Source organism: Rhinoraja longicauda, chromosome 8 (genome assembly GCF_053455715.1).
Source record: "Rhinoraja longicauda isolate Sanriku21f chromosome 8, sRhiLon1.1, whole genome shotgun sequence".
NCBI lineage: Eukaryota > Metazoa > Chordata > Chondrichthyes > Rajiformes > Arhynchobatidae > Rhinoraja > Rhinoraja longicauda.
The window spans coordinates 61729175-61754491 of NC_135960.1; the positions used below are offsets into that span (position 1 = coordinate 61729175).

Consider the following 25317-nt stretch of genomic DNA (forward strand, 5'->3'; position numbering starts at 1 on the left):
GATTGAAATTGTTTTCTGCCACAAGTCTAAAATGGTTCATAGGAATCAGTAGTTTTTTTTTGTTGCATCCTTTAAAATTAGCTTCTCAATTTTAGCAAACATCAGGACACAGAGAAATGCCTCATATTCAAACTGAGAAAATCACACTTCAAGTAGAGTCAGATTGTGTATGGAATGGTTACCTTTTAATAAGACTGAAGAACAAAGCATTGTATCTTTCTTCCAGGAATTGCTTCTTTTGAGTAATAGGGTCACCTTCATACGAATATTTCTGCTCCAATTCTTCCAATTTCTTTAATTGTTGTCGAACCTGCTGCAAGCTCTCAGCCAACAATGTGAAACTGAAAGCAGTAACAACAAAAACCAAGAAGTCAATTCCAATGACCATACCAATAATCCGTGCTCAAACCTTTTGTAGAGGTCATGGCATCTGATATAAATAATATATTCCATTATTTGTCCCACGTCGGGGAAATTTACACCGGGGAATATTATGTGGTCAAAACATCAAAGCACCAGAGATGCCACAAACAGGACAATAGGTGCAGGAGTAGGCAATTCGGCCCTTCAAGCCAGCACCGTCATTCAATGTGATCATGGCTGATCATTCTCAATCAGTACCCCGTTCCTGCCTTCTCCCCATACCACCTGATTCCGCTATCCTTAAGAGCTCTATCTAGCTCTCTCTTGAATGCATTCAGAGAATTGACCTCCACTGCCTTCTGAAGAATTCCACAGATTCACAACTCTTTTGAGTGAAAAAGTTTTTGCTCATCTCCGTTCTAAATGGCCTACCCCTTATTCTTAAACTGCGGCCCCTTGTTCTGGACTCCCCCAACATTGGGAACATGTTTCCTACCTCTAACGTGTCCAACCCCTTAATAATCTTATACGTTTCAATAAGATCCCCTCACATCCTTCTAAATTCCAGTGTATACAAGCCTAGTCGCTCCAGTCTTTCAACATATGACAGTCCCGCCATTCCAGGAATTAACCTAGTAAATCTACGCTGCACGCCCTGTTTGCAAGTTTGCAAGGCTGCTCTGCTGTTACCTCATATGCCATCAAGTTGCCAGCAACCAACTCAATCCCAACCTCCAGCTCTTCAAAAAAAAAAGCAATTGCAATACTTGAAGGGAAGCAATCGAGAGGACATCACAAATTGCCAGATACCTCAGCCCCACAGCAGTTAGCTTGCCTTATAGAGTCAAACATCACAACCTCCCTTGTTTTGTGCATAGATGAACTACTTTCAAAATAAGGTTAGATTTACAAGTTTTATTTTCTGAAAACAACATAAAATAGATGAATGAAAGATTAATCTAATGTTTCGAGGAGGTTGCAAGGGGTCTCAAGCAAGTCATTTTCATACCCACTACTTCTTGGAAGATAGAGGGGTGTAGAAAGAGGAAGTAATTCCAGGACTTGCTTTGATAAGGAATTATGGATTTGTTAAATGCACTTTAATTAAATTTAAAGAAAATGCTGGAAATACTCAACTGATAGGAAGATAGATTTTCTTACCACAACTGCTGACCTGCTGAGCAATTCCAGCATTTAAGTTTCAGAATATCCAGCATTTACCCTCTGTTTTTGGATTAATGGAAACATAGAAAAATAGGTGCTGTAGGCCATTCGGCCCTTCGAGCCAGCACTGCCATTCAATATGATCATGGCTGATCATCTTCCCCGTACCCCGTTCCTGCAATTTCCCCATATCCCTCGATTCCTTTAGCCCTAAGAGCTAAATCTACCTCTCTCTTGAAAACATCCAGTGCCTTCTGTGGCAGAGAATTCCACAGATTCACAACTCTCTGGGTGAAGGGTTTTCCTCATCTCAGTCTAAAATGGTCTACCCTTTAATCTTTGAATACATGTTTGGTTTGTGTTCATTTTTATTCAGCACTAGACCAAGTGGACCCGTTGGGCTCAAACCTCTCCTGCATTGGTGCAGCACCCTCTCCTCCCCCCTGCCCCCCACTCCATCCCCCTCAACCCCCTTTATCCTCCCTCCTCCCTCCCTCCCTAGGAGATAGATTTTAACTTCAAAAGGAGAATAACTTAAAAAATATAACACCGATTTCAATGAAACTTCTTCCATTAGCACCAAAGGGACGACGGTGATTAAGGTGGGCCTAAACTTGTCGTGCTTCAGGAACAAACAAACAAACAAGAATTTTAGTATATACATTACATAATTTAATCCGACAAGCCAGGCAGGAAGACCAAGTAGTTGAATTCAGTTCCTGGCATGCCCACAAAACATTGGGTGTTTGCATTATGAAACTTGCACAAGTGGTTGAAGCAGCTCACCAATGCTGTAGCTGGTCAAGACAGGTGTTTGGTGGTCCTCCAATGCATTGAACCTGTTGTCTCCTTTTCCATTCCACCAGCTCTTCATTGATCAAAAGGCCTTCAATTTGTTCCACTTCATTCAGTAGGCTAGCTGTTTCATTGATTACTTCCTACAAAAGAAAATGCACGCCAGTGAGCAAAGTGCATGTTCAAAAAAATGCCAGCGATCCATTCAAGTTTTTTATTTCAAAGACCAGGCATGCAAATAGAAAATTATCAATGATGAGTCTCACTATATATACATATATATTTAAATATGAAAATTGAAAATATGAGATTTGTAACATTCTTGTCACCTATTAAAAGAAAATTGAAGGTTCTCATAGATATAACCCTTCAATTTTGTTTAAATAGGTGACAGGAATGCTACAAACCTGGAATGATAGTATCTCCATCACAGTTGCTGCCTAACCTGCCAAGTATTTTTTTAATAAAGTAATGATTGCTTTTCTGCGCCTTCTGCCAAATAGCCAGCTGCACCAAACATGGTCTGCCTGCACCTGCAATTTTTATCAGCTAAAAAATACACTCATAAAAAAGACAGAATGGGGGGCAGCATTAATGTCCGCATTACACATACACCTTCTGGAATTGTTAATGATCTAAGTTCCACATTCCCTACACTGGATGTAGGAGTTTGTGCGTTCTCCCCAATGACCACATGGGTTTTCTCTGGGTGCTCCAGTTTCCTCCCACACTCCAAAGACGTACAGGTTTATAAGTTAATTGGCTTCGGTAAAATTGTAAATTGCCCCTAATGTGCAGGATAGTGCTAATGGAGGGGTGATCGCTGGTCGGCGCGGACTCAAATGCGCGTAAGGATCAGTTTCCACGCTCTATCTCTAAACTAAACTAAATTGTGATGTCAAACATAAGCCACTCATGTTCTGAAGTTAGTTGTGCAAAGTTTATCAGTGCACATAGAGCCCATAAATTGTTGAGGCCACAGATACAGGAGTAGGCCTTAACCACAAGTTAAGTAAATCAGTTTGACTTGGTTGGTATCTTAGAAACATAGAAAAATAGGTGCAGGAGTAGGCCATTCGGCTCTTCGAGCCAGCCATTCAATATGATCGTGACTGATTATCAAAAATCAGTCTCCCATTCCTGCTTTTTCCCCCCATATCCCTTGATTCTGTTAGCCCTAAGAGTTGAATCTAACTCTTGAAAACATCCAGTGAATTGTCCTCCACTGCCTTCTGAGGCAGAGAATGCCACAGATTCACAACTCTCTGGGTGAAAAAGTTTTTCCTCATCTCATTATTAAATTGTGATCCCTGGTTCTGGACTCCACCAACTTCGGGAACATTTTTCCTGCATCTCGCCTGTCTAATCCCTTAAGAATTTTATATGTTTCTATAAGATCCCCTCTCATCCTTCTAAATTCCAGTGAATACAAGCCCAGTCGAACCATTCTTTCATCAGATGTCAGTTCTGCCATCCCGGGAATTTAGCTGGTGAACCCAGGCTGCATTCCCTCAATAGCAATAATGTCCTTCCTCAAATTAGGAGTCCAAAATTGCACACAATACTCCAGGTGCAGTCTCACCAGGGCCCTGTACAACTGCAGTAGGACCTCCTTGCTCCTAAACTCAAATCCTCTCGCAATGAAGGCCAACTTGGCATTCATTAGCTTTCTTCACTGCCTGCTGTACCTGCATGCATACTTTCAGTGACTGATGTACAAACACACCCAGGACCCGTTGCACCTCCCCTTTTCCTCATCTGACACCATTCAGATAATAATCTGCCTTCCTGTTCTTGCAACCATAGTGGATAACCTCACATTTATCCACGTTATACTGCATCTGCCATGCTTCTGCCCACTCACCCAACCTATCCAAGTCACCCTGTAGCCTCGGAGCATCCTCCTCGCAGCTCACACTGCCACCCAGCTTTGTGCCATCTGCAAACTTGAGATGTCACATTTAATTCACTCATCTAAATCGTTAACATATATTGTAAACAACTGGGGTCCCAACACCGAGCCTTGCGGCACCCCACTAGTCACTGCCTGCCATTCTGAAAATAACCCCTTTAATTCCTACTCTTTGCTTCCTGTCTGCCAACCAGTTCTCTACCCATGTCAATACCCTACCCCCAATATCATGTGCTCAAATTTTGCACACTAATATCTTGTGTGGGAGGGACTTTGTCAAAGGCGTTTTGAAAGTCCAGATACACCACATCCTCTGACTCTCCCTTATCCATTCTACTCGTTACATCCTCACAAAATTCCAAAAGATTGAGAATCCACTGCTTTGATCTTCCACATGTGGATCCACTTGAAGAATAGTACCGCGCCATTCACTCTTTGCAGCTCCTTGCGGTTTCAGTATCCACATCCCAATAAGTCTAGAAGTTTCTCTACCTCCACACCCATGACCCCAGACCAGAAGCAGAAATTTGCTGCAAAGAGGCATATGGATTGTACATAAAAACACATATGAACCTTTCATATTGTCAATCTACCATGCTTTGAAACCTGGATCCATTTTCAGCTCTCTGCTTTTATGCTATGTTCACCTGCTATGTTCAGCAATTGAATTTGTATTAAACTTCGTGGGCAAATCCAAATGACACCGCCAATTCATACATGGTGTTGGCTGAAAATATATTTGCGCACAGACAACTTCAGTTTCTTCGTAAATTTTGAATTCAGAAGCAAAAACAAAAATCTATTATATAACAGAATCAATAACAGTGTTAGCAATAACCATAGTTGACCTTTCTTTTCAGATCCAACTTTAGCATCATGTTGTGGAGGAGGACCTTTTCTTGTTTAATCTCATTTTGAGCCAACCCATTCACTTCGTGCTCTAGCAATGGAAGATAAGAAACAAAAAAAAAACATTAAAATGAGTTGCAGCCAACTATAGCCCAAGGTACAATTCTAGACTGAGAAAGGGCACTTTAACACAAATTCTTTCAATGACACTTTTCGCAAACCAGAATTCCTCACCTCGACTTTGCAATGTTTTAGATCGAAAATCAAATTCATCCTGAAGATCTTCAAGAGATTTTATTTCTTGTTCAATCTCCTACCAACAAAGAAGAAAATTCATTTGTTTTGTGAAATCCTTTCACATCCTTGGGATGATTCAAAATGCTTCATACACAAATATCACTGCTCAAGAGGAAGGTTGAATAGCTAATGCATGAGCAATAAGGACTCAAAGCAAAACTAAACAATGAACAGATTTGCAGAACCTGATATTTAGGTCCCATTTTTTCTTTACACATTCAGCAGGAAAACACGCACTAATATAAATAACCCAAGCAAAGAGTTGACATGCAATAATACAACATTGCCTCAGATCTGAGGCATCAGAACTGTAATGCGTCCCAGTCACAAAGTGGATAATTAACCACTGCATCACTGACAAAATTATTACTGAGTCTATCTGATACTTTGAATAAGTGATTGAAAACTCAAGACAAAAATAAAAGTTAGCTATCATTGCTACTTTATATTGCTGACAAAATAATTTACAGGAAGGTAAAGGCCAACCAGAACAAAACAGTATACTAAAACCATTTTCAGTCAAAGACTAAAATTGCAAGACAGAACCATATTAATGATACAAAATACTTTGAGACTGCTCAGAAGAACAATGGCCTTCTTAGAACACCAGAGTATGTGGATGGAGTTGAATTATGAAATGCATCAAGACTTTGTATTAGTCACTGCAGGAAACATACATCCATATCGGTGAGACCAAGCGTAGGCTCGGCGATCGTTTCGCTGAACACGTCCGCTCAGTCCACCTTAACCGACCCAATCTCCCGGTTACTCAACACTTTAACTCCCCTTCCCATTCTCACACTGACCTTTCTGTCCTGGGCCTCCTCCATTGTCAGAGTGAGGCCCAGCACAAATTGGAGGAGCAGCACCTCATATTTCACTTGGGTAGCTTACACACCAGCGGTATGAACATTGACTTCTGTAACTTCAAATAGCCCTCTCTTACCTTCTCTCTGTATCCCCTTCCCCTTCCAAGTTCTCCTACCAGTCTTACTGTCTCCAACTACATTTTATCTCTGTACCGCCCAATCCCCTGACATCAGTCTGAAGAAGGGTCTCGACCCGAAACGTCACCCATTCCTTCTCTCCAGAGATGCTGCCTGTCCCACTGAGTTACTCAAGCATTTTGTGTCTACCTCCAACTTAAAGCTGCGTTCTATTTTGCACCACCGAAACCTCAGTCTTCACCCAAGGACTCAAGTTGGAATAATGTTGCATTGTGAGCGTACACATACCTGAACTTTGCTCTTTACAGTCTTCACTTTCTGATCCAGCTGCTTCTGCTTGTCCAGAATTACATTATTCTGGAGAAGCCCGACATGATTCTACAAATTCAACGCACAGAAACAAAACCTTTAAAAAAAAAATCTCATTGAAATATAAGGATTCCTTTTACAATCCTGGGTAGTGGAAACTGGGCAGTGGCAGTACAACCTTTATTTGGTGTGGCATTTTTGCTGACGCAATTTCAGAACCACATAGAATTCGCTGCCAACGTGAAGTGATTTGCAAAGAGTATCGTGCATACAGTGACAATAAATTGAGCAACCTGACAAATCTACTCAGATGACCAGCAGCTGTACAAAAATCACATTTAACCCATTTGCTGCATTTTTTAGTTTAGAGCTACAGCGTGGAAACAGGCCCTTCGACCGACCAGGTCCACGCCGACCAGCGATCCCCGTTTATTAACACTATCCAACACTCACTAGGGACAATTTTTAAAAAAAAACGTTTACCGAGCCAATTAACCTACATACCTGTACGTCTTTGGAGTGTGGGAGGAAACCGAAGATCTCGGAGAAAACCCACGCAGGTCACGGGGAGAACGTACAAACTCCGTACAGACAGCGCCCGAAGTTGGGATCGAACCCGGGTCTCCGGCGCAGCATTGATTTAGAAAAACCTCAGCTAGGATTGCTAGCAGGCAAAAATAAAGGGCCATCTGCTCCTCATAAGGGTTTATGCCTTTTGAGAAGCTTGGGCATACAAATGAATGCAATTTTTTATTTAAATGATTCGCATGTTGCAATTTAATCCAAATCAATCAAGAAAAATCTGTTTATTCTGGTTGAGAACATGCCATTATTTTATTTTTAAATTTAGACTTCAGTGCCCTAGGCAAACACATCCTGAGCTCCACACTAATTGAACTGACAATTGTGGGAAATGTATCCTGGTTTCAGGCTCACCACTGCCCACGACTAGATGACCAAACTAAGCTGTGATACAACCGATGGTATGCTTTCTATGGTGAAGCTGCAGAAGCTGGTGAGAGTAGTTGGAGACCTGCTGAATTTCCTATCTCCCCTGAGGAAGTGGAGATGTTGGTGTGCTTTCTTGGCTGTAGCTTCAACGGAGTTACTCCCGAACAAATAGTTGGCGATAGTAATACTTAGGAACCTGAAGCTCTCAATCATTTCCACTTCGATATCATTGGCAATAATTGGGGCATGTACTACACCATGCTTCCCGAAATTAAAGATAACTCCTTCGGTCTTGCTAACATTGAGGGAGAGACTGTTGTCCTGGCAACATGTTACAAAGCAGACCCATCTCCTTCCTGTATTCCACTTCACCATTAGAGATCTGACCCACTACAGTGGTGTCATCTGCAAACTTGTAGAAGGAATTAGAGCAGAATTTGTCCGTAAGGCTGTGAGTTTATAGGGAGTATAGTGAGGGCTGAGAACATCCTCGTAGGGCACCAGCATTAAGAATTATCATCATGGATGACATTTTGTCACCTATCCTTGCCAATTATGGCCATTGGGTCGGAAAGTCAAGGATCCAGTGATAGAGGGGGCCACAGACTTGTGGTTCCAGGAGTTTAGTTAAGATTATGGTGTTGAAAGCAGTGTTATAGTCAATAAATATGAGTCGGTCCTTGGCATCTAAATGCTCCAGAGATGTGTATAGGGTAAGGGAGATGGTGTCACTATTGACTTGTTGAGACGGTAATCTAACAGCAGTGGATCAAAGGTAGAATCAAAATGCTGGATTAGCTCAGCGGGACAGGTGACATCTCTGGAGAGAAGGAATGGGTGACGTTTCGGGTCGAGACCCTTCTTCAGACTGATGTCAGGGGAGTGGGCGGGACAGAGATAGAATGTAGTTGGAGACAGTAAGACTGGTGGGAGAACTGGGCAGGGGAGGGGATGGGGAGAGAGGGAAAGCAAGAGCTATTTGAAGTTAGAGAAGTCCATATTCATACCGCTGGGATGTAAGCTACCCAAGCGAAATATGAGGTGCTGTTCCTCCAATGGAGGAAGCCCAGGACAGAAAAGTCAGATTGGGAATGGGAGGGGGAGTTGAAGTGCTGAGCAACCGGGAGATCAGGTTGGTTAAGGCGTAGTGAGCGGAGGTGTTCAGCGAAAAGATCACCGAGCCTGCGCTTGGTCTCGCCGATGTACAGGAATTGACACCTGGAACAGCGGATCCAGTAGATGAGGTTGGAGGAGGTAGTAAACCTAGTAAACCTACGCTGCACGCCCTCAATAGCAAGAATATCCTTCCTCAAATTTGGAGACCAAAACTACACACAGTACTCCAGGTGCGGTCTCACCAGGGCCCGGTACAACTGTAGAAGGACCTCTTTGCTCCTATACTCAACATGTTGAGAACAAACATTTTTGATTGAAAATACCTTTTCATCTTTCAAAGCATTTTCTAGGATTTTCTTTTCCTCTTTAAGGCTGACTGAAATGGTTAGTGCCAATTGGATGGGGTCTTCTTGGAAATAAACCTGCAAATAGAAATTAGGAATACAATACATGCAGTTACAGATACTCGGGTATGAGAAGTACATTTTCAATTGTTTTTAGTAGTTTTAGGTCTCAGAACTATATTTAATCAATTAACCTGCACAATTCAAATGAGACCATAATCCCATTATGGAAAATATCATTCATTGCCCGTGTGGACTATTTGCTCTCTTTAAAAAAAACAGCTAGGTTCAAGGGGATTTTAACTAAACCCCAGTACCTACAGACACTTTCATTTCCAAAAATGTCCAGATCTGGTACAATTGTATATAAGCCCGTGCCCAATTCTAAATTTACAAACATCTGAAATGGTTTTTCATTCACACGCAAAATATTAGTTTTTATGTCGATTATAACATGCAAAATAATAACATTTGTCAAGTGGAGAGATCAAGTTGTAGATCCTAAACATTCTTTCAAACATAATTAAGTGGTTTAGCAAATCAAAATAGTATTAAAAAATCTACAATACATTTAGGCTTCTTTAATTTGATTAAAATTTCATTAATTTATTTACTGCTTGAACTTCCACTTAAGCTTGTGTAAAAAGTTTATCTTGCAACATTTTTGGTGCTAATAGTACACAATTATCACATTGTACAGGCAGCCAGCACCACACTGGAGCAACATTTGTGCACAATTATCAGAAACTAAAGCAGATTAATTGTATATTATATATTAATTTGCCTTTGCTGCAGTCTCACCAGTTCTCCATTTGAACAAGCAAATTAGGAATCTATTAGGAATCTATTCCCCCTAGGCTCCCCATCCCCCAGAGAATCCAGTACAAAATCCTCCTCATGACCTACAAAGCCCTCTATAACCTGGCCCCATCCTACCTGACTGACCTCCTCCACAGATACACTCCCACCTGCACGCTCCGCTCTGCTGCTGCCAACCTTCTGTCCCCCCCCCATCCGGACCAAACTCAGATCCTGGGGGGACAGGGCTTTCTCCATCGCTGCTCCCACCCTCTGGAACTCACTACCCCAAACCGTCAGAGACTCCTCCTCACTCACCACATTCAAAACATCACTGAAGTCTCACCTGTTCAGCACTGCCTTCAACCACTGACCATCACCTCACCTTCTGTCTCCTTTTTCTGTTCGTTTACTTATTTATCTATTTATTTTCTTCTCTATGTTCTAGTAATCCCTGTAAAGCGTCTTTGAGTGTTTGAAAAGCGCTATATAAATGTAATGCATTATTATTATTATTATTCCATTGACGGTAGACGCAAAATGCTGGAGTAACTCAGCGGGTCAAGCAGCATCTCTGGATAGAAGGAATGGGTGACGTATCGGGTCGAGACCCTTCTTCTGAAGAAGGGTTTCGACCCGAAACGTCACCCATTCCTACTATCCAGAGATGTGGCCTGTCCCGCTGTTACTCCAGCATTTTGTGAATACACATTTAATATATTCCCTTGCACAGGTACACATGAGAGAGCTCCTCATACCTGAAGGTTCCGTTTCACTTTCCTGATATTATGCTGAAGTAGGAAATTATTCTCCAAGGCAAAGCGGCTATACTGGTCATCCAACTGTGTCAACAGGTCATGGAACAGCACTGTGGCCATTGAATCATTGCTGGCAGCATGCTCCCTAAGCAACACAAGTAGTGGAATAAAAATGTTTTAAAACGTTCCTCGCCATTATACTGGGGCAAAGGTAAATAGTTTTTTCCCCCAACAATAATGCAAAAATAAGGGTCTGTTAAACAAAAACAGTCGTAACAAAATAATCATCCTTTTCTATTGCAATTGGAAAATTGACAGCGTGCAAAATGAGCATATTTGCTCTAGCTTTATCAATGAAGGCTATTTCTGCCCCAACTAGTTATTCTTCGGTGGCTTATTGATTTGAATCAAAAGAAACTCCTACCAATCTTTGGCCTCCAGCCACTGTGCAAGATACTGCCTGATCTCCATTGGAAAGCTATCATCATAGAGCTGGTCAACCTGCTCCAGAAATTTGGAGTCCAGCTGCTGTAGAGCGTACCACTGCGTCATTCTGCAGAGAAATTATACAAACACACATTCTAAATCAAACAATCTCTCTTGAGCAGATCTCATATCATTATAGTTGACCACCGGGTGGCGCCCGCAATGGTTCTTTAGCTTGTTTTATGTGGGGGGAGTGGGTGGGGGGGAAACTTTTTTAAATCTCTGACCGCGACGGAGATGCGATTTTTTTCCGTATAGTATCTCCGTCCGCACTGTGGCCCAACATCGTGGAGTTGGCGGCCTCTGCTGGAGACCGACTTCGGGAGCTCCGGCCACGGGAGCCTGCACACTTTAACATCGTGGAGCTGAGGGTCCCCCGTCAGCTCCAACTGCGGTAGCCTGCGCACTTTAACATCGGGGAGCTCACGGTCCCTGGTTAGAGGCCGACTTCGGGAGCTCCAAGCCGCAGGAGCTTCGACCGCCCCGACGCGGGAGCTTCGATCGCCCCGACTGCGGATAGTTCGACTGCCCCGACTGCGGGAGAATAAAGAGGAAGTGGATTAGACTTTATTGCCTTCCATCACAGTGAGGAATGTGGGGAATCCACTGTGGTGGAAGTTTATGTTCACTTTTATGTAGTTGGGTGACTTGATGCCTTTTTTTAGTATGGCTGTATGTTAATTAGAGTTTCACTGTGCCTTAATTGGTACACGTGACAATAAACTGACCTTTGAACCTTGGATAATTGTTCTGTGCATTTTTACAAAAGGAGAAATAATGGTGGTGGTAAATGAAATAAATGTTCCCATTTCTGATTAGATAACCGATTGGCTTCAGAGGAAAGTTTACTCAATTGAATCCCGTACTTTTTTGGCACCAGTTGTAAAAGGTCTCAACTGCACTTGATCCAGACCAAGCAGCTTTGTAATAGCTCAGTGGAAGATTTGATTGCAAATTAGCAACGACGTTAATGAAGTTATACTGTGGGGTTAGATTGAATTAGCCACATCCTTGCCACGCGGAAACGGTGGCTGAGACAGTAAATCTGGATTGAAAGTGCAAAAATAAAGTCAATAGAGCCACACACAAATCACCCAGCTACTCTTTAAATTGGGATAAACCTTTTCATGTACCGCCGACTTAATTATTATACCTTGCTTGGTGCTCAGAATGCATTACCAGAAAGAGGAGCATTAAGAGGGATGACGACTGTTGCACCGGAAGCCCAAGACGAACCACTGCCCCACACACCAGCAGCCTGGAACAGATCCCCCCTGCCCACCACGGCTGTGCAGGGAACCTGATGCAAAGCCAGTAATGTATCTGTAGCGGCCAGCTTCTCGTCTATATCAATTAGCTCCCAAGCTGCCACTTGCATAGACCGGGTCAGCGATAAGCGTAATAACTCGAACAATAATAACAGAGATCCTCCTAGACGTTTAATAGTTAGTCTTCTTTATTTGAAGGTGCAATAAACATATTGGCATATCACTTGTCATCGACTGGTTATTAATTGCTAGGTAAAATTCCATATCTTACCACAGTCTATGCGATCGTTACGAATTGCCAGATATAACTTTGACGCAGTTTGTATTAATCCTCTAGTTAATAAAACTTACAGGCGATTACATCATGGCTGATAAATCTTATGGCAGAGCTTCTAGCTGACCCTCTGTCAGCACCTCCCAGCTCACACACTCTGTGCCCGCACCTACCCAACTGCCCGTACTCTGGCTCCGCCCAGCCCCTAGGTAAGCATTGCATTAACTCTATAGTGTCCAAACTACAGCAGAATACAAGGTAATATTAATAAGCAAAAATAACTAATAACTGCAAAATGGCTCCTACAGTATCCGTCGTGGCCCAGTGTGACCTGGCTGCCCACAATGGCTGGTGTTGGGCGGTCTGAGGCAAGGAGTGTGCTCAGCAACAAAATGTGGGCCATTGCTGACAATGAGCGGAACCCACTCCAGACACTGACAGACCCAGGTCTCTGCCAATACCACTTGTCAGATATGGGAGCAGCCACTATCTACCCATCTCTTCCACTGTGCAGCTCTGTCCAGTTTGGAGATTTCAACATGGCAACATATCCTACAAAGAACACTGAGAAAAAAAACGAGAATTCTCCACATGCCTGTGCCAACATTCCCCAGGAGGTCAAGGGAGCATTAATCATATTTACCAACCGTGAAATGTATTTGACAACAAATTGGTTCTGCTACAGAATAATAACTGCATTTCAAAACCAAGCTGTTGATCAGAAACCCAATTTTTGTTTTGTCTAACCGACCACACACCATGGAAACTAAGAGTGAAATTGTTTCTAGTTGCCAGTTTCAAATCTATATACTAAACCTTGTTTGTTTGTTCTTGAACTACAGCCAAAACGGTACACGATAGCGTGACAATTTTACGCCCACCTTACTCACCGTCGTCCCTTTGGTGCTAATGGAAGAAGTTTCATTGAAATCGGTGTTATATTTTTTTAAGTTATTCACATTTTAAAGTTTTAATCTATCTCCTAGGGAGGGAAGGGGGGGGGAGGGAAGGGGGGATGGGAGGAAGATGGGGGAGGAGGGGGAAGGGGATAGGGGAGGAGGAAGGGGGAGGAGGGTGGGAGGAGTGGAGAGGGGGGCAAAGAGAGGGGCAAGAGGTTGCTGCATCAATGCAGGAGAGGTTTGGCCCCAAAGGGTCCACTTGGTCTAGTAGAAAATAAATACATGGCTCAGCATAGATATTGTGGGCCAAAGGGTCTGATCCTGAGCTGTACTGTTGTATGTTCCAAGACTTGATCTCAAGACTCAATTGAATAATAGAGGTGCTACTCCAGGGACAGCTCACCTCATTATTGTCGTCAGAAACACAAGGTCACAATCACCTCAGAAATCAGAAGCACCTTATTCCCTTACGGCTTTATAAGTTATATTTTAAGTGAAGCACTCTGTCAAAGCTGCCCTGTCGCCTGTGCAACTTATTAAGCAACTCTGAGACACGTCAAACCAAATGCACCAGTGGGTCTTTACTTTAGAGAAACAGAACAATAGCAGGACCTTCATCCCACCAAGTCCACGCTGACTATTGATCAACCATTCATCCGAAATCTCCTGAGATGCTGCCTGACCTGCTGAGTTACTCCAGCATTTTGTGAATAAATACCTTCGATTTGTACCAGCATCTGCAGTTATTATCTTACACTACCTGTTGCTCCACTGCGATTTCTCCTCAAGGTATGTCCACTTTGAAGAAGTTCTCCTCCTCTCTTCGATGAGAGTTTAGCAACATGCTCTCTCGCTGCTATTTTCCTGTCTCCACCTATATCCTTCCTTTGTCCCGCCCCCCTGACATCAGTCTGAAGAAGGGTCTCGACCCGAAACGTCACCCATTCCTTCTCTCCTGAGATACTGCCTGACCTGCTGAGTTACTCCAGCATTTTGTGAATAAATACCTTCGATTTGTACCAGCATCTGCAGTTATTGTCTGATACTAACCATTCACACTTGCTCTGATCTCATCCCACCTCCGCATACAGTTCCTATGCACCAGGCAATTTACTGGAATCAATTAACCGACAAACCCACTTGCCTTTGGGATGCGGGTGGAAACAGGAGGAAACCGACACAGTCACAGGGAGGAAGTGTAAACTCCACACAGACAACACCTACGGTCCAGATTGTCTCCGGGTCTCTGGTGCTGCGATGCAGTAACTCTACCAGACCCGTCTAACACCACCAGTCAGGTCCAGAACCCGAGATTCGTGGGACAGCCCGAAAACCTGTGAAAGCACAGGTGACAGGGGGCAAGAAAGCCTGCCGAGAATTTAGCAATTATACACTCAACAGACCAAGGAGTAGGAAACTGAATGGAAGGGTTACTCCCATTTTTTTAAAAACTCTCTCCACAAGAAGGCTTTCCCCAGAATGTCCCTCCCTGAATAAACTTTATCAAACAGGAAACTTGTGGCTCTCTCAGGAAATGCACAGGTCACACTTTAACAAAACTTAGTGTAAACTTCCCCAACACCATTTCCAACACCCACATTAAAAGGTTCCCTCGTTTCAATTCCATTTTGCATGCTTAGTTTAGAGATAAAGCGCAAAGCAGGCCCTTCGGCCCACCGAGTATACCGACCAGTGATCCCTGTGCACCATGTACACACGAGGGACTATTAATAATTTTACCAAAGCCAATTAACCTACAAACCTGTACATTTTTGGAATGTAGGAGAAACTGGAGCACCCGGGGAAAACTCATAGACACAGGGAGAACGTACAAACTCATACAGACACAGGGAGAACGTACAAACTCCATACAGACACAGGGAGAACGTACAAACTCCATACAGACACCACCCGTAGTCAGGGTCGAACTAGAGTTGTAAGGCAGCAACTCTACCACTGCGCCACTGTGCCGCCCCAACAAGTCAGATCTGTTCTTGACTCACAGAAGACCCTTCTCCAAATTTACTATTTTCACCTGGGTGATCAATATCCTTTTCTACAGTCATTCTAATATTTATTGCAGCACGAATCCCATTTCCCAAATGTTCCCTCGCCAACGTTTGTATTGCTTGGCCGGGATCGTTTACCTTCCACACTGGTCCTGAAACACTTATCAACAAAGTCCTTCATAAAGCACTCAGAAATTGACAGGACAGGTTTGGAGGAATATGGACCAAACGCAGGCAGGTGGGACTAGTGTAGCTGGGACATGTTGGCTGGTGTGGGCAAGTTGGGCCGAAGGGCCTGTTTCCACACAGTATCATTCTATGACTTTAAATGCTCCCCACTCTATATCCTTTGCGTTATTGATAGCTCAGTCTATGCTTGGCTAGCTTAATTTCTAAGTTTGGCACATCTCTGAAAATCACCTGCCTTATTCACTCCATGATAACCTTCCCATCAACAGGCAGGCTGGAGAGTCCCTGCAGTGTTTTCACATTTAGACGTTAGGAGATGCAGCACTGAAACAGGCCCTTCACCCCAATGAGTCCATACCGACCAGTGATCCCTGTACACAAGACAATTCGCACTTTTACCAAAGCCAATTAACGTACACACCTGTACGTCTTTGGAGTGTTGTAGGAAACCTACGCGTCAAAGGGGGAACGTACAAACTCTGTACAGACAGCATCCATAGTCAGGATTGAACCCGGGTCTCTGGCGCTGTAAGGTAGCAACTCTACCGCTGCATTCATTCGTTCGTTCTTAATTAAAAACAGTTTCTCTCCTTGATTGTCCCAGAATATTCTCTCTCTCTCCCTCCCTCCCCCCCCCCCCCCCTCCCCTCCACACATAGTTTAATAATACATTATATTCCTTAATCAATTCTGCTACTCATGTTGTAAAAAAAAAGTAAACTGCTGTGCAAACTCAACAGGTCGCAGAACTGTACAGCACAAGAACAGGTCCTATCGCTCACAATATATGTGCTGAACATGACCAACAGTACAATTAGGCAAAGGGTTGATTGCAGGTATGGACCTCAAACATCTACCGTTCCATTGCCTCCACGGATGCTGTTTATCCCTTGAGTTTGCACAACAGTTAGGTTTTGCTCTTAATTTCAGCATCTGCAGTCTCTTGTATCTCCTGCCACTCTTGTGTGCAGGCATATATTTAGAACAGGGAGTTGAGAAGCATACTTGAGGAAATCAGGACATAACGGGCATGAGGATTCTGAGGGAGAAGATGCATTTGGAAAGATGAGAGTTCATTGGAGGTAGTCAGCATCGTTTTATGCTTGGAAGATAGTGTCTCACTAATTTGATTCAGTGTTTAGAAATCACCATGAAGGTGGATGGGGGCAGAGTCACAGATGTATTCTATATAAACTTCAGCAAGGCTTTTGACAAGGTTCCACATGGTAGGCTGCTCCGAAAGGTTAGATCGCATGGGAACAGGAAAGAGCTGGCTACCCAACACTGCTGGGCCCACTGCTGCTTGTCATTGATATCAATAATTTGGATGAGAGAGCATATGTATGATTAGTAATCTTAGTTTACTAAGATTGGTTTACATGAACGAGTTGGGCTGAAGAGTCTGTTTCTGTGCTGTTTGACTATGACTTTAATACTGCTACAATGTTGTATAGGATCACATTTACGTATCACACGCAGTTTGAAGAAGGGTCTCGACCCGAAACGTCACCCATTCCTTCTCTCCTGAGATGCTGCCTGACCTGCTGAGTTACTCCAGCATTTTGTGAATAAATACCTTCGATTTGTACCAGCATCTGCAGTTATTTTCTTACACGCACTGTTTACTACATTTTCTGAGTTTACATTGGTTCCACATAAACGCATCTTAAATATTCCTGTATTGTCTCTCAATCTAAACCCAGACCTCCCAACACTTGATTTTACAAATTCATAATTTTGATGTCCAAAATTCAGAATTTTACATCAAAATTCATAATATTGCGCGTAATGCAACTTTTCAGCAAAAAAGAGTATGCACACCAAATGCACATATGCATTGCACTACATTCAAGTGTGAAAAACGACTATTATTTCCAACAGTCTGTAGTTCTTGGACTACATGTACAATGTCAGGCCTGTCATGAGTATATGAAAAACTTTTTACAACACAAAGAAAAAATAGTTTTGTTTTGTTTTTTCTATTTTGCTTTTTCCGTACACATCCCAATTTTCTTGGTATTGAATAAAAGGACAATGGTCATAAAATGTATGACTAAGTTATGAAGAAAGAGTTTCATTTAAAACTGCACATACCTAATTTAATTGAAGATATACTTGCTCCGGTGGTCTTCAACAGCAAATCACAACGGTCCATGTTCCCCCCTCCCTCCCCACTCCCACTCCCCCCTTTCCCCCCACCTCCACACCCCAGCCCCCCCCCCCCACCCCTCTCCACCTCCCTTCCTCCGCCCCGTCACCCCCACTCCCCCCCAACCCGCACTCCCACCGCCCCTGCAACCCAACCCGCCCCCCCATCCCCTATCAACATCAACGGGCTTCACGCTAAGCAGCGAGGCCAGCTGCGAGCCGAGGCCAGGGGCGAGACAAGGCCAGGCGAGCGGCGAGTCAAGGCCAGCGGAGAGGCTGGGCAAGGGGCGAGGCCAGGCCTGGTGAAGGCTAGGCCAGGTGAGGGGCAGGGCATGCGTTTAGCGGAAAAATGTGAGGCAAAATCAGAATGGCGGAAATTAAATACGAAAGTGGAAACTTTACGCCAAATTCGGACGGGTTTGGAGGTCTGCTAACCCTAACACTGGTCCTGCCTCTATTGGTCCCTTCCAATTGTCTTTACACTTTTGTTTTCCCTTTTTCAATGCTCCCTTGCAGACCAACGCCCTACAAACTGATTTAAATCTTCCCACGCAGCACTAGGAAAGCAGGACATTGTTCTCAGCTCAAGTATAAACTGCTCTAGACACTCACATGACAACCGATCCCTCTGAGAAACTCCCTCCAGGTCCCAGTCTCAACAGACCTGGGGACAGGCATGGGGAGGGGCAAATCGAACATGCTGAAGTGGGGATGTACTGAAGATGCGGCAGACTGCGAGTGCGGACGGGGCCTCAAGACTATGGAACATCTCCTGAGCTGTGACATGCTGCATGACACATGCACTGTAAAGGATCTTGCAGAGGCCAACGACATGGCACTAAAATTTTCTCACTATTGACAAACAGCTGCGGGATGACACGAATTTTAAAAAAACAGAAAGAAATAATCTGCTCTACAGGCATGCATCCCATATACCCCAGAACCACTCTCAGTGCACCCACCCCCATTTCAATCCATCCGTCCTACACCATCTCTCCAGTCATTTACATTGGTGCCTTTCACTTGCAGGCTTCTGTCATGATCCCCCATTACTCTATTAATCTTACTTATAACTATTATTTATTTATCTTATTGCTCTTATTATTTGTATTTTCCTACCTTTTCTCCTTGTTTTGTATTTTTATGCTCTGTGTAAAGCCGTTGCCGTATGAAATGTGCGATATAAATAAACTTGCCGTGCCTTGCATGTGTGCTCATTGGTGAGTGAAGGTAAGTCAGGCTTCGTCATCTCTTCCCCCTCCCAACCACATTCTCTTCCTATCTACTTTCCTGCTCTTTGTCCACCTGAGGCTCACCCAGTCTCTCGCTGCCTGTGTAGGAACTGCAGATGCTGGTTTAAACCGAAGATAGACACAATGTGCTGGCGTACCTCAGCGGGACAGGCAGCATCTCTGAAGAGAAGGAATGGGTGACGTTTCGGGTCGAGACCCTTCTTCAGAAAGAAATGCTGCCTGTCCCGCTGAGTTACTCCAGCATTTTGTGTCTCTCTCTGCCTGCACTAGCTAGAGAGAGTGGGGAGAGAGAGGGGGGGGTAGAGAGAGGGGGTGGGCAGGAGAGAGGGGGGAGAGAGAGAGAGGGGGGGAAGAGAGAGGGGGAGAGAGAGAGAGAGGGGGGAAAGGGAGAGAGGGGGGAAAGGGAGAGAGAGAGAGAGAGAGAGAGAGAGAGAGGGGGAGAGAGAGAGAGGGGGAGAGAGAGAGAGAGAGACGGGGTAGAGGGAGCAGCCGGTGAGAGCAGGAATGCGGGGAGGGTGTCAGAGCCACTGCCGGGGGCTGCTCCCTCCCTCTCTCCCAGCGCCAGTGAGATCTCCGCCGCTCCTCCACTCTCTTCCCCGGCCCCGTCTCCCTCTAGCGCAGCGAAACAAGAACAAACACAAGTGTTGTAGTTGTTGTTCAGAAGCCCCGGGGTGAGCGGTGGCAGCGAAGATGGAAAAACGCCACATTACTCTGCATGAATTAATACTTTTATCATAAAAAGTGAATTTACAAGGGCCTATGATAAATCTAAGGACTTTCAAGGCCTTAATAAAGTTTCAAATTCAAGGGCTTTCAAGGACCATACTAAGTCCTTGGCACTAAGACACCCTACCGTGCTTAGATTTATTAGATTGACTGAATTAACAGATAAAAAAAATATTCCTGGAATAAAATAGTTATTGTTTTACCTACCCTAAACTAGTGTTCAAACCAAATCAAATGTTTGTTTAAATTTACCAGAACAGTTTCTCGTACTCCTTTTAAATATAACATTGTGCAACACCCTTTTAAGATTAAGTTTATACAATAACTTCTTTGCCTCAAGGTTTACCAAAGTGCAGTGAAGTCAATGAATTAGCGGTGTAACAGAAGTGCAAAATCCACGCCCACATGTGGAGCTGCCTGAGCCAATGTAAACAATTGCATTTTGTTGTAGATGAAACACACACCTTTGAAATGAACATTTCCAGAAAACCCCTTCTGCCCACAGCACAATCCCAATCTCCCAATTGATTTCATCAACACATTGCCTTCAATGCCTTGCCCCACCCTTCCTCCCCAATATTCATCTGGCCACAGACACACTAGGAACAACTTAATAGCAATTAATCTTTTGGATGTAGGGGGAACCGCAGCACAAGCCAGAGGATGATAGGGGGGTGGGCATAGGGAACACGTAAGAATCACAAATGCAAACTCCACACAGGCAGCGCCAGAGAACTGGACTGAACCAAGGTCACTGCAGCTGCAAGGCAGCAACTTTACTGACCCCACTGTGGTATCGGTGTTCCAAAATGGTGACATATCTCAGGGCTTTTCATATCAACTGGGGAAAAGAAAATATCCTCATAATTAGAGTAAATGTCTATTTTTTATTAGCGCAGGTAGGAGCAATGCAAATCATCAATTTTGCACCAAGCCAACACATTCTGCAGCACAGTGACGCAGCTACTAAACCTGCATCATCACAGCTCCAGTGAAGCCAAAACCCCAAGATAGACACAGAAAGCAGGAGTAACTCAGCGGGACAGGCAGCATCTCTGGCGAGAAGGAATGGGCGACGTTTCGAGTCGAGACCCTTCTTCACACCCCAAAACCCCAAAGTTGGCAGGACTGTTTAAGAGTTTCCTCTGTAAACGATGCTCGAAGAGTGTGGAAGAAGGAAAATATTTCAGATTTTCAGCATTTACACGTTTTTTTTAAACATTTACATAATTTTATACTACGAGATCCCTATTACATTTTCAGTTTGTCATCATTCATTTGTAAAGAGTGAATTTTAATTTGTTTTTATAATTCTGAATTTGGACAACTGAATTTGAAAACCTAAAACTTTTTGCACCAACTCAAATAATATAATGAATAATACAATAATAATATAACTCATGACATTATTCCACCAGTTTGCAAATGTCATTCACTGTGCTGTGATGAGAAAAGCAAAACGTTGTATTTTCAAGGGCAGTTTTTAATAATTAGCAGGAGATGCAATACTTCGCTGGCAACAGTGGTGTTGAATTGTGACTTTGGCTTCTAGTGAGTCGTTTACTACGAAATCTTCAATATGAACTCGGTTGTTCTATCGTGCTGAGGGCAAAACCGGGAATACATCAATGGGGGAAAAAAAACACTCAAGTTTGGACAATGGTTTGATTTTTGTTCTTGCTAATGCAAGCCATGATTTTTCATTTAACTAAAGAAAGAAGATTTTTCTAGGATGCATTAAAAACTTCTTAACTAACGATTTACCTGTCAAACATTATCTTGTGGTTCTTTTCTTGATGGGGAAAAATATATATATAATTAATTTGGGAATGCAAGAGATTGCGGATGCTAGAATCTAGAGAGCAAATAAAAACTGCCAGAGAGGATCACCAGTTCAGGCAGCGTCTGTGGAAAGACCCTTCCTCGGATAATCAATTTGTAACTATCAGTAGGCATGTCATCATTAGGGTTGTAACAATCCCAGAACTATAATTACACACTTCTTGATAGCTTGGACTGTAAAAAAAATAGTTAATCCACAAGAGCAACTTAAAACAAAAACTTTACCTAGTATGTTGTACTGTTTAGAAAGGAGGACCTGTCTGTATATATAGGATGGGTAGGTACATTAATTACCCTGACCACCTCTTCTCAAACATTGCCCCTCAAATTAAAAGTGTCAATACCGAGGATGGGTCTCCTTTCTTTGTGTTCATCTTTAAGCTATCCCTGCACTTTGCCCAGCACACTGACATGCCCAATACTGATGAGAAATGAACTTTCAAAACAGTTGTCTCTATCGATCGCTACTTTCACACATGCTCATACATTGAGATGCTCATGCTCAGACATTGAGATGTGCAATTTCTACTCCCGTGCCGCACTTCAAATACAAACCCAAGCATTCTCCCCGCCGCGCAACGTGCACACAAACACAATAATCACAACCTCATTGACAAAATAATGCATGGTGGATTTTTGAGCAAAATACAGCAGAAGTCGTAAGGATTCTGCAACAGCTCCACGGAGTTAACCATCTAGCAACGGACTGGACGAATGCACTCACCTGAGTCTTTGGGAAGAGCGAGCAAGAAAATGCTAACTGGATGAAGGGGCAAAGTGGATGAAGAGGCAAAGTGGATGAAGGGGCAAACAGGATTAAGGGGCAAACTGGATTAAGGGGCAAACAGGATCAGAGAGCACACAGAATCAAGGGAGCACACAGGATGAAGGAGCAAACAGGATTAAGGGGCAAACAGGATCAGAGAGCACACAGGATCAAGGGAGCACACAGGATCAAGGGAGCACACAGGATGAAGGAGCAAACAGGATCAAGGAGCAAACAGGATCAAGGAGCAAACAGGATTAAGGGGCAAACTGGATTAAGGGGCAAACAGGATTAAGGGGCAACCTGGATCAGAGAGCACACAGGGTTAAGGGGCAAACAGTATCAGGGAGCACACAGGATCAGAGAGCACACAGGATGAGGGAGCACACAGGATCAGAGAGCACACAGGATGAGGGAGCACACAGGATCAGAGAGCACACAGGATGAGGGAGCACACAGGATCTGGGAGCACACAGACTGAAGGGGCAAACAGGATCAGGGAGCACTCTGGATGAAGGGGCAGCCAGGATGAGGGTGCAGCGTGGCCGGCGGTGCCGCTTTGCAGAGTGAGTGTGGAGCTGCAGAGTGTCGGGCTGCTGCAACAAACACGGAAGCACAGCACGCCAGGGCCCGGGCATGACTGACGGCCCCCGCGGCCAATGGCGGGCCGGGCCGGGGCAGCGCGGGCCAATGGGAGCGCGGGGGAGGCGGGGCATGAGGGGCGTGGTGTCTGCAGGAGGTGGGAGAGCACAGGCAGACAGGCAGGGCAACAGCGGCGGAGGGAGGGACACGGAGGGAGGGAGGGATCGCATGCATATGCAAGAACCACGTGGTTTCCAAGAAGTTACAAAATAAAAACTGAAGCAGCTTTTGCAGGAAAGCGAGAAACGAAAGTAAAGTCGTCGCGGGGTGGAGCAAAGCAAAGCAAAGCAATGCAAAGCGAGTTACGCTGCATGCATGGACCATTCACTAACCCGGAATACACACACGCAGGTTGGAGGAAACCAGATACATTTTGTGCCCATAGAAGGAACAATCATTATTGCAATCGCGTATTTTTCTGCACAATTTCTGAAAGATGGAAAATAATTGGATGCACAAGGCGGTGACAACTTTGCACCCACTTTTTGGTGTAATTTCGTTTTAATTGACCTCCAAGAGGGTCACTGAATTGCAAGGGCAACAGGAATACACATCAGCAAATAAAGGAAAAGTTAAGAAATAGAAATCTAAATCAAAATTGTGTCTTATTGCAGTGTCTACTTAGCACCCCATCCCTTGCTTATGCATTATTGTTGTGCGTAACCTATGTTACTGCACATTTAGGGCTACTGAATTGTGGAAAAGGCCAGAAACTGAGGCAAGCAGCCACAGTGAATCTTCTCCATTGCTTGGCCCAGCATATTAGTTTAGTTTTGTTTATTGTCACGTGTGCCGAGGTACACGTAAAAGTGAAAAACTTTTTTGTTGCATGCTATCCAAGGACAGGATGGCCCTGCAGAGGGTAGTGCGTTCGGCAGAACACATCATGGGAACTACACTCGCCCCCCCCTGCAGGAAATACATCAGGAGGTGCAGATCCAGAGCAATCAAGATTATAAGGGACCCCTGCCACCCCAGTAACGGACTGTTCCAGATGCTACGGTCAGGCAAACGCCTCCGCTGTCACGCTGTGAAAACGGAGAGGATGAGACGGAGTTTCTTCCCACAGGCCATCAGGACTGTCAACTTTTATAACTCCAGAGACTAAGTTTTGTCTACACTATAGTAACTTTATTAACTTTATTTATATGCTGTAACTGTAATTCTTTTTTGTGCACAATCCGCAGGCATTGCCACTTTCATTTCACTGCACATCGTGTATGTGTATGTGACAAATAAACTTGACTTGACTTGACTTGAGTCAGCGGAAAGATATGATAACAATCAAGCCGTCCACAGTGTACAGATACGGGATAAAGGGAATAACATTTAGTGCAAGATAAAGTCCAGTAAAGTCCAACTGAAGACAGTCCGATATAGATATAGTCCGAAGGTCTCCAATGAGGTCAGGACCGCTCTCTAGTTGGTGATAGGATAGTTCAGTTGCCTGAATATCCTTCAAAGAATGAAGACGCTTCAAAACCAGCAGCACAGATATAAAGTCATTTAGAACGGAGATGAGGAAGTAACGGAGATAAGAAAGCCATTTAGAACGGAGATGAGGAAAACCCTGAAGCTGTGGAATTCTCTGCCTCAGAAGGCAGTGGATGCCAATTCTCTGGATGCTTTCAAGAGAGAGTTTGATAGAGCTCTTAATGATAGAGGAGTCAGGGGGTATGGGGAGAAGGCAGGAATGGGGTACTGATTGGGGATGATCAGCCATGATCATGGTGAATGGCGGTGCTGGCTCAATGGGCCGAATGACCTACTCCTGCACCTATTGTCTATTGTAATTGGTAGAACAATGTTATCAGAGCTGGGAGGAGGGTGGGGTAGGAATGGGTGGAATCACCCAGAGACATTTGAGGTTTGGAACTCGCTGCTTGAAAAAGTGGTAGAGACAAAAAACTTGATAACATTTAAATAATGTAAAAGTCACTGCGCTCCCCCCCCCACCAACCCGCTCCCAGGTCCCGCCTCCCCAACACTCCCATTGGCCCTCGCTGCAGCACCCGGGCCCGCCATTGGCCACGGGAGCCGTCGGTCAGGTCCAGATCCACCCATCTTTCAGCGTTAGGTCCAGCCATCTTGTTGTTTATCCTGTGATGACCCCAAATCCTCCTGTTTTCCTGATGTACAGAGAAAGCATATCTATACATTTATTTTTTGAAAATTCATCTGAAAAAAAGAAATCGTTGCTCACTGCAAAAGG

General features: G+C 44.0%; 1 protein-coding gene across 3 annotated transcripts in view; it reads right to left on the bottom strand.

The window, feature by feature from the left end:
• Nucleotides 1-23071, bottom strand: part of LOC144596038 (signal transducer and activator of transcription 1-alpha/beta-like) — a 48385-nt gene extending 25314 nt beyond the window's left edge. For all 3 annotated transcript variants that reach the window (XM_078404118.1, XM_078404119.1, XM_078404117.1), the window contains exons 1-9: nt 22422-23071; nt 11028-11156; nt 10604-10748; nt 9027-9125; nt 6616-6705; nt 5318-5396; nt 5083-5174; nt 2314-2465; nt 183-341 (exon numbers count right to left, since the gene is read on the bottom strand). In XM_078404118.1, coding sequence (XP_078260244.1) covers nt 183-341; nt 2314-2465; nt 5083-5174; nt 5318-5396; nt 6616-6705; nt 9027-9125; nt 10604-10748; nt 11028-11155 — 944 coding nt within the window. In that variant the 5' untranslated portion in view covers nt 11156; nt 22422-23071. The remainder of the gene's footprint in view (nt 1-182; nt 342-2313; nt 2466-5082; nt 5175-5317; nt 5397-6615; nt 6706-9026; nt 9126-10603; nt 10749-11027; nt 11157-22421) is intronic.
• Nucleotides 23072-25317: the final 2246 nt, after the last annotated feature.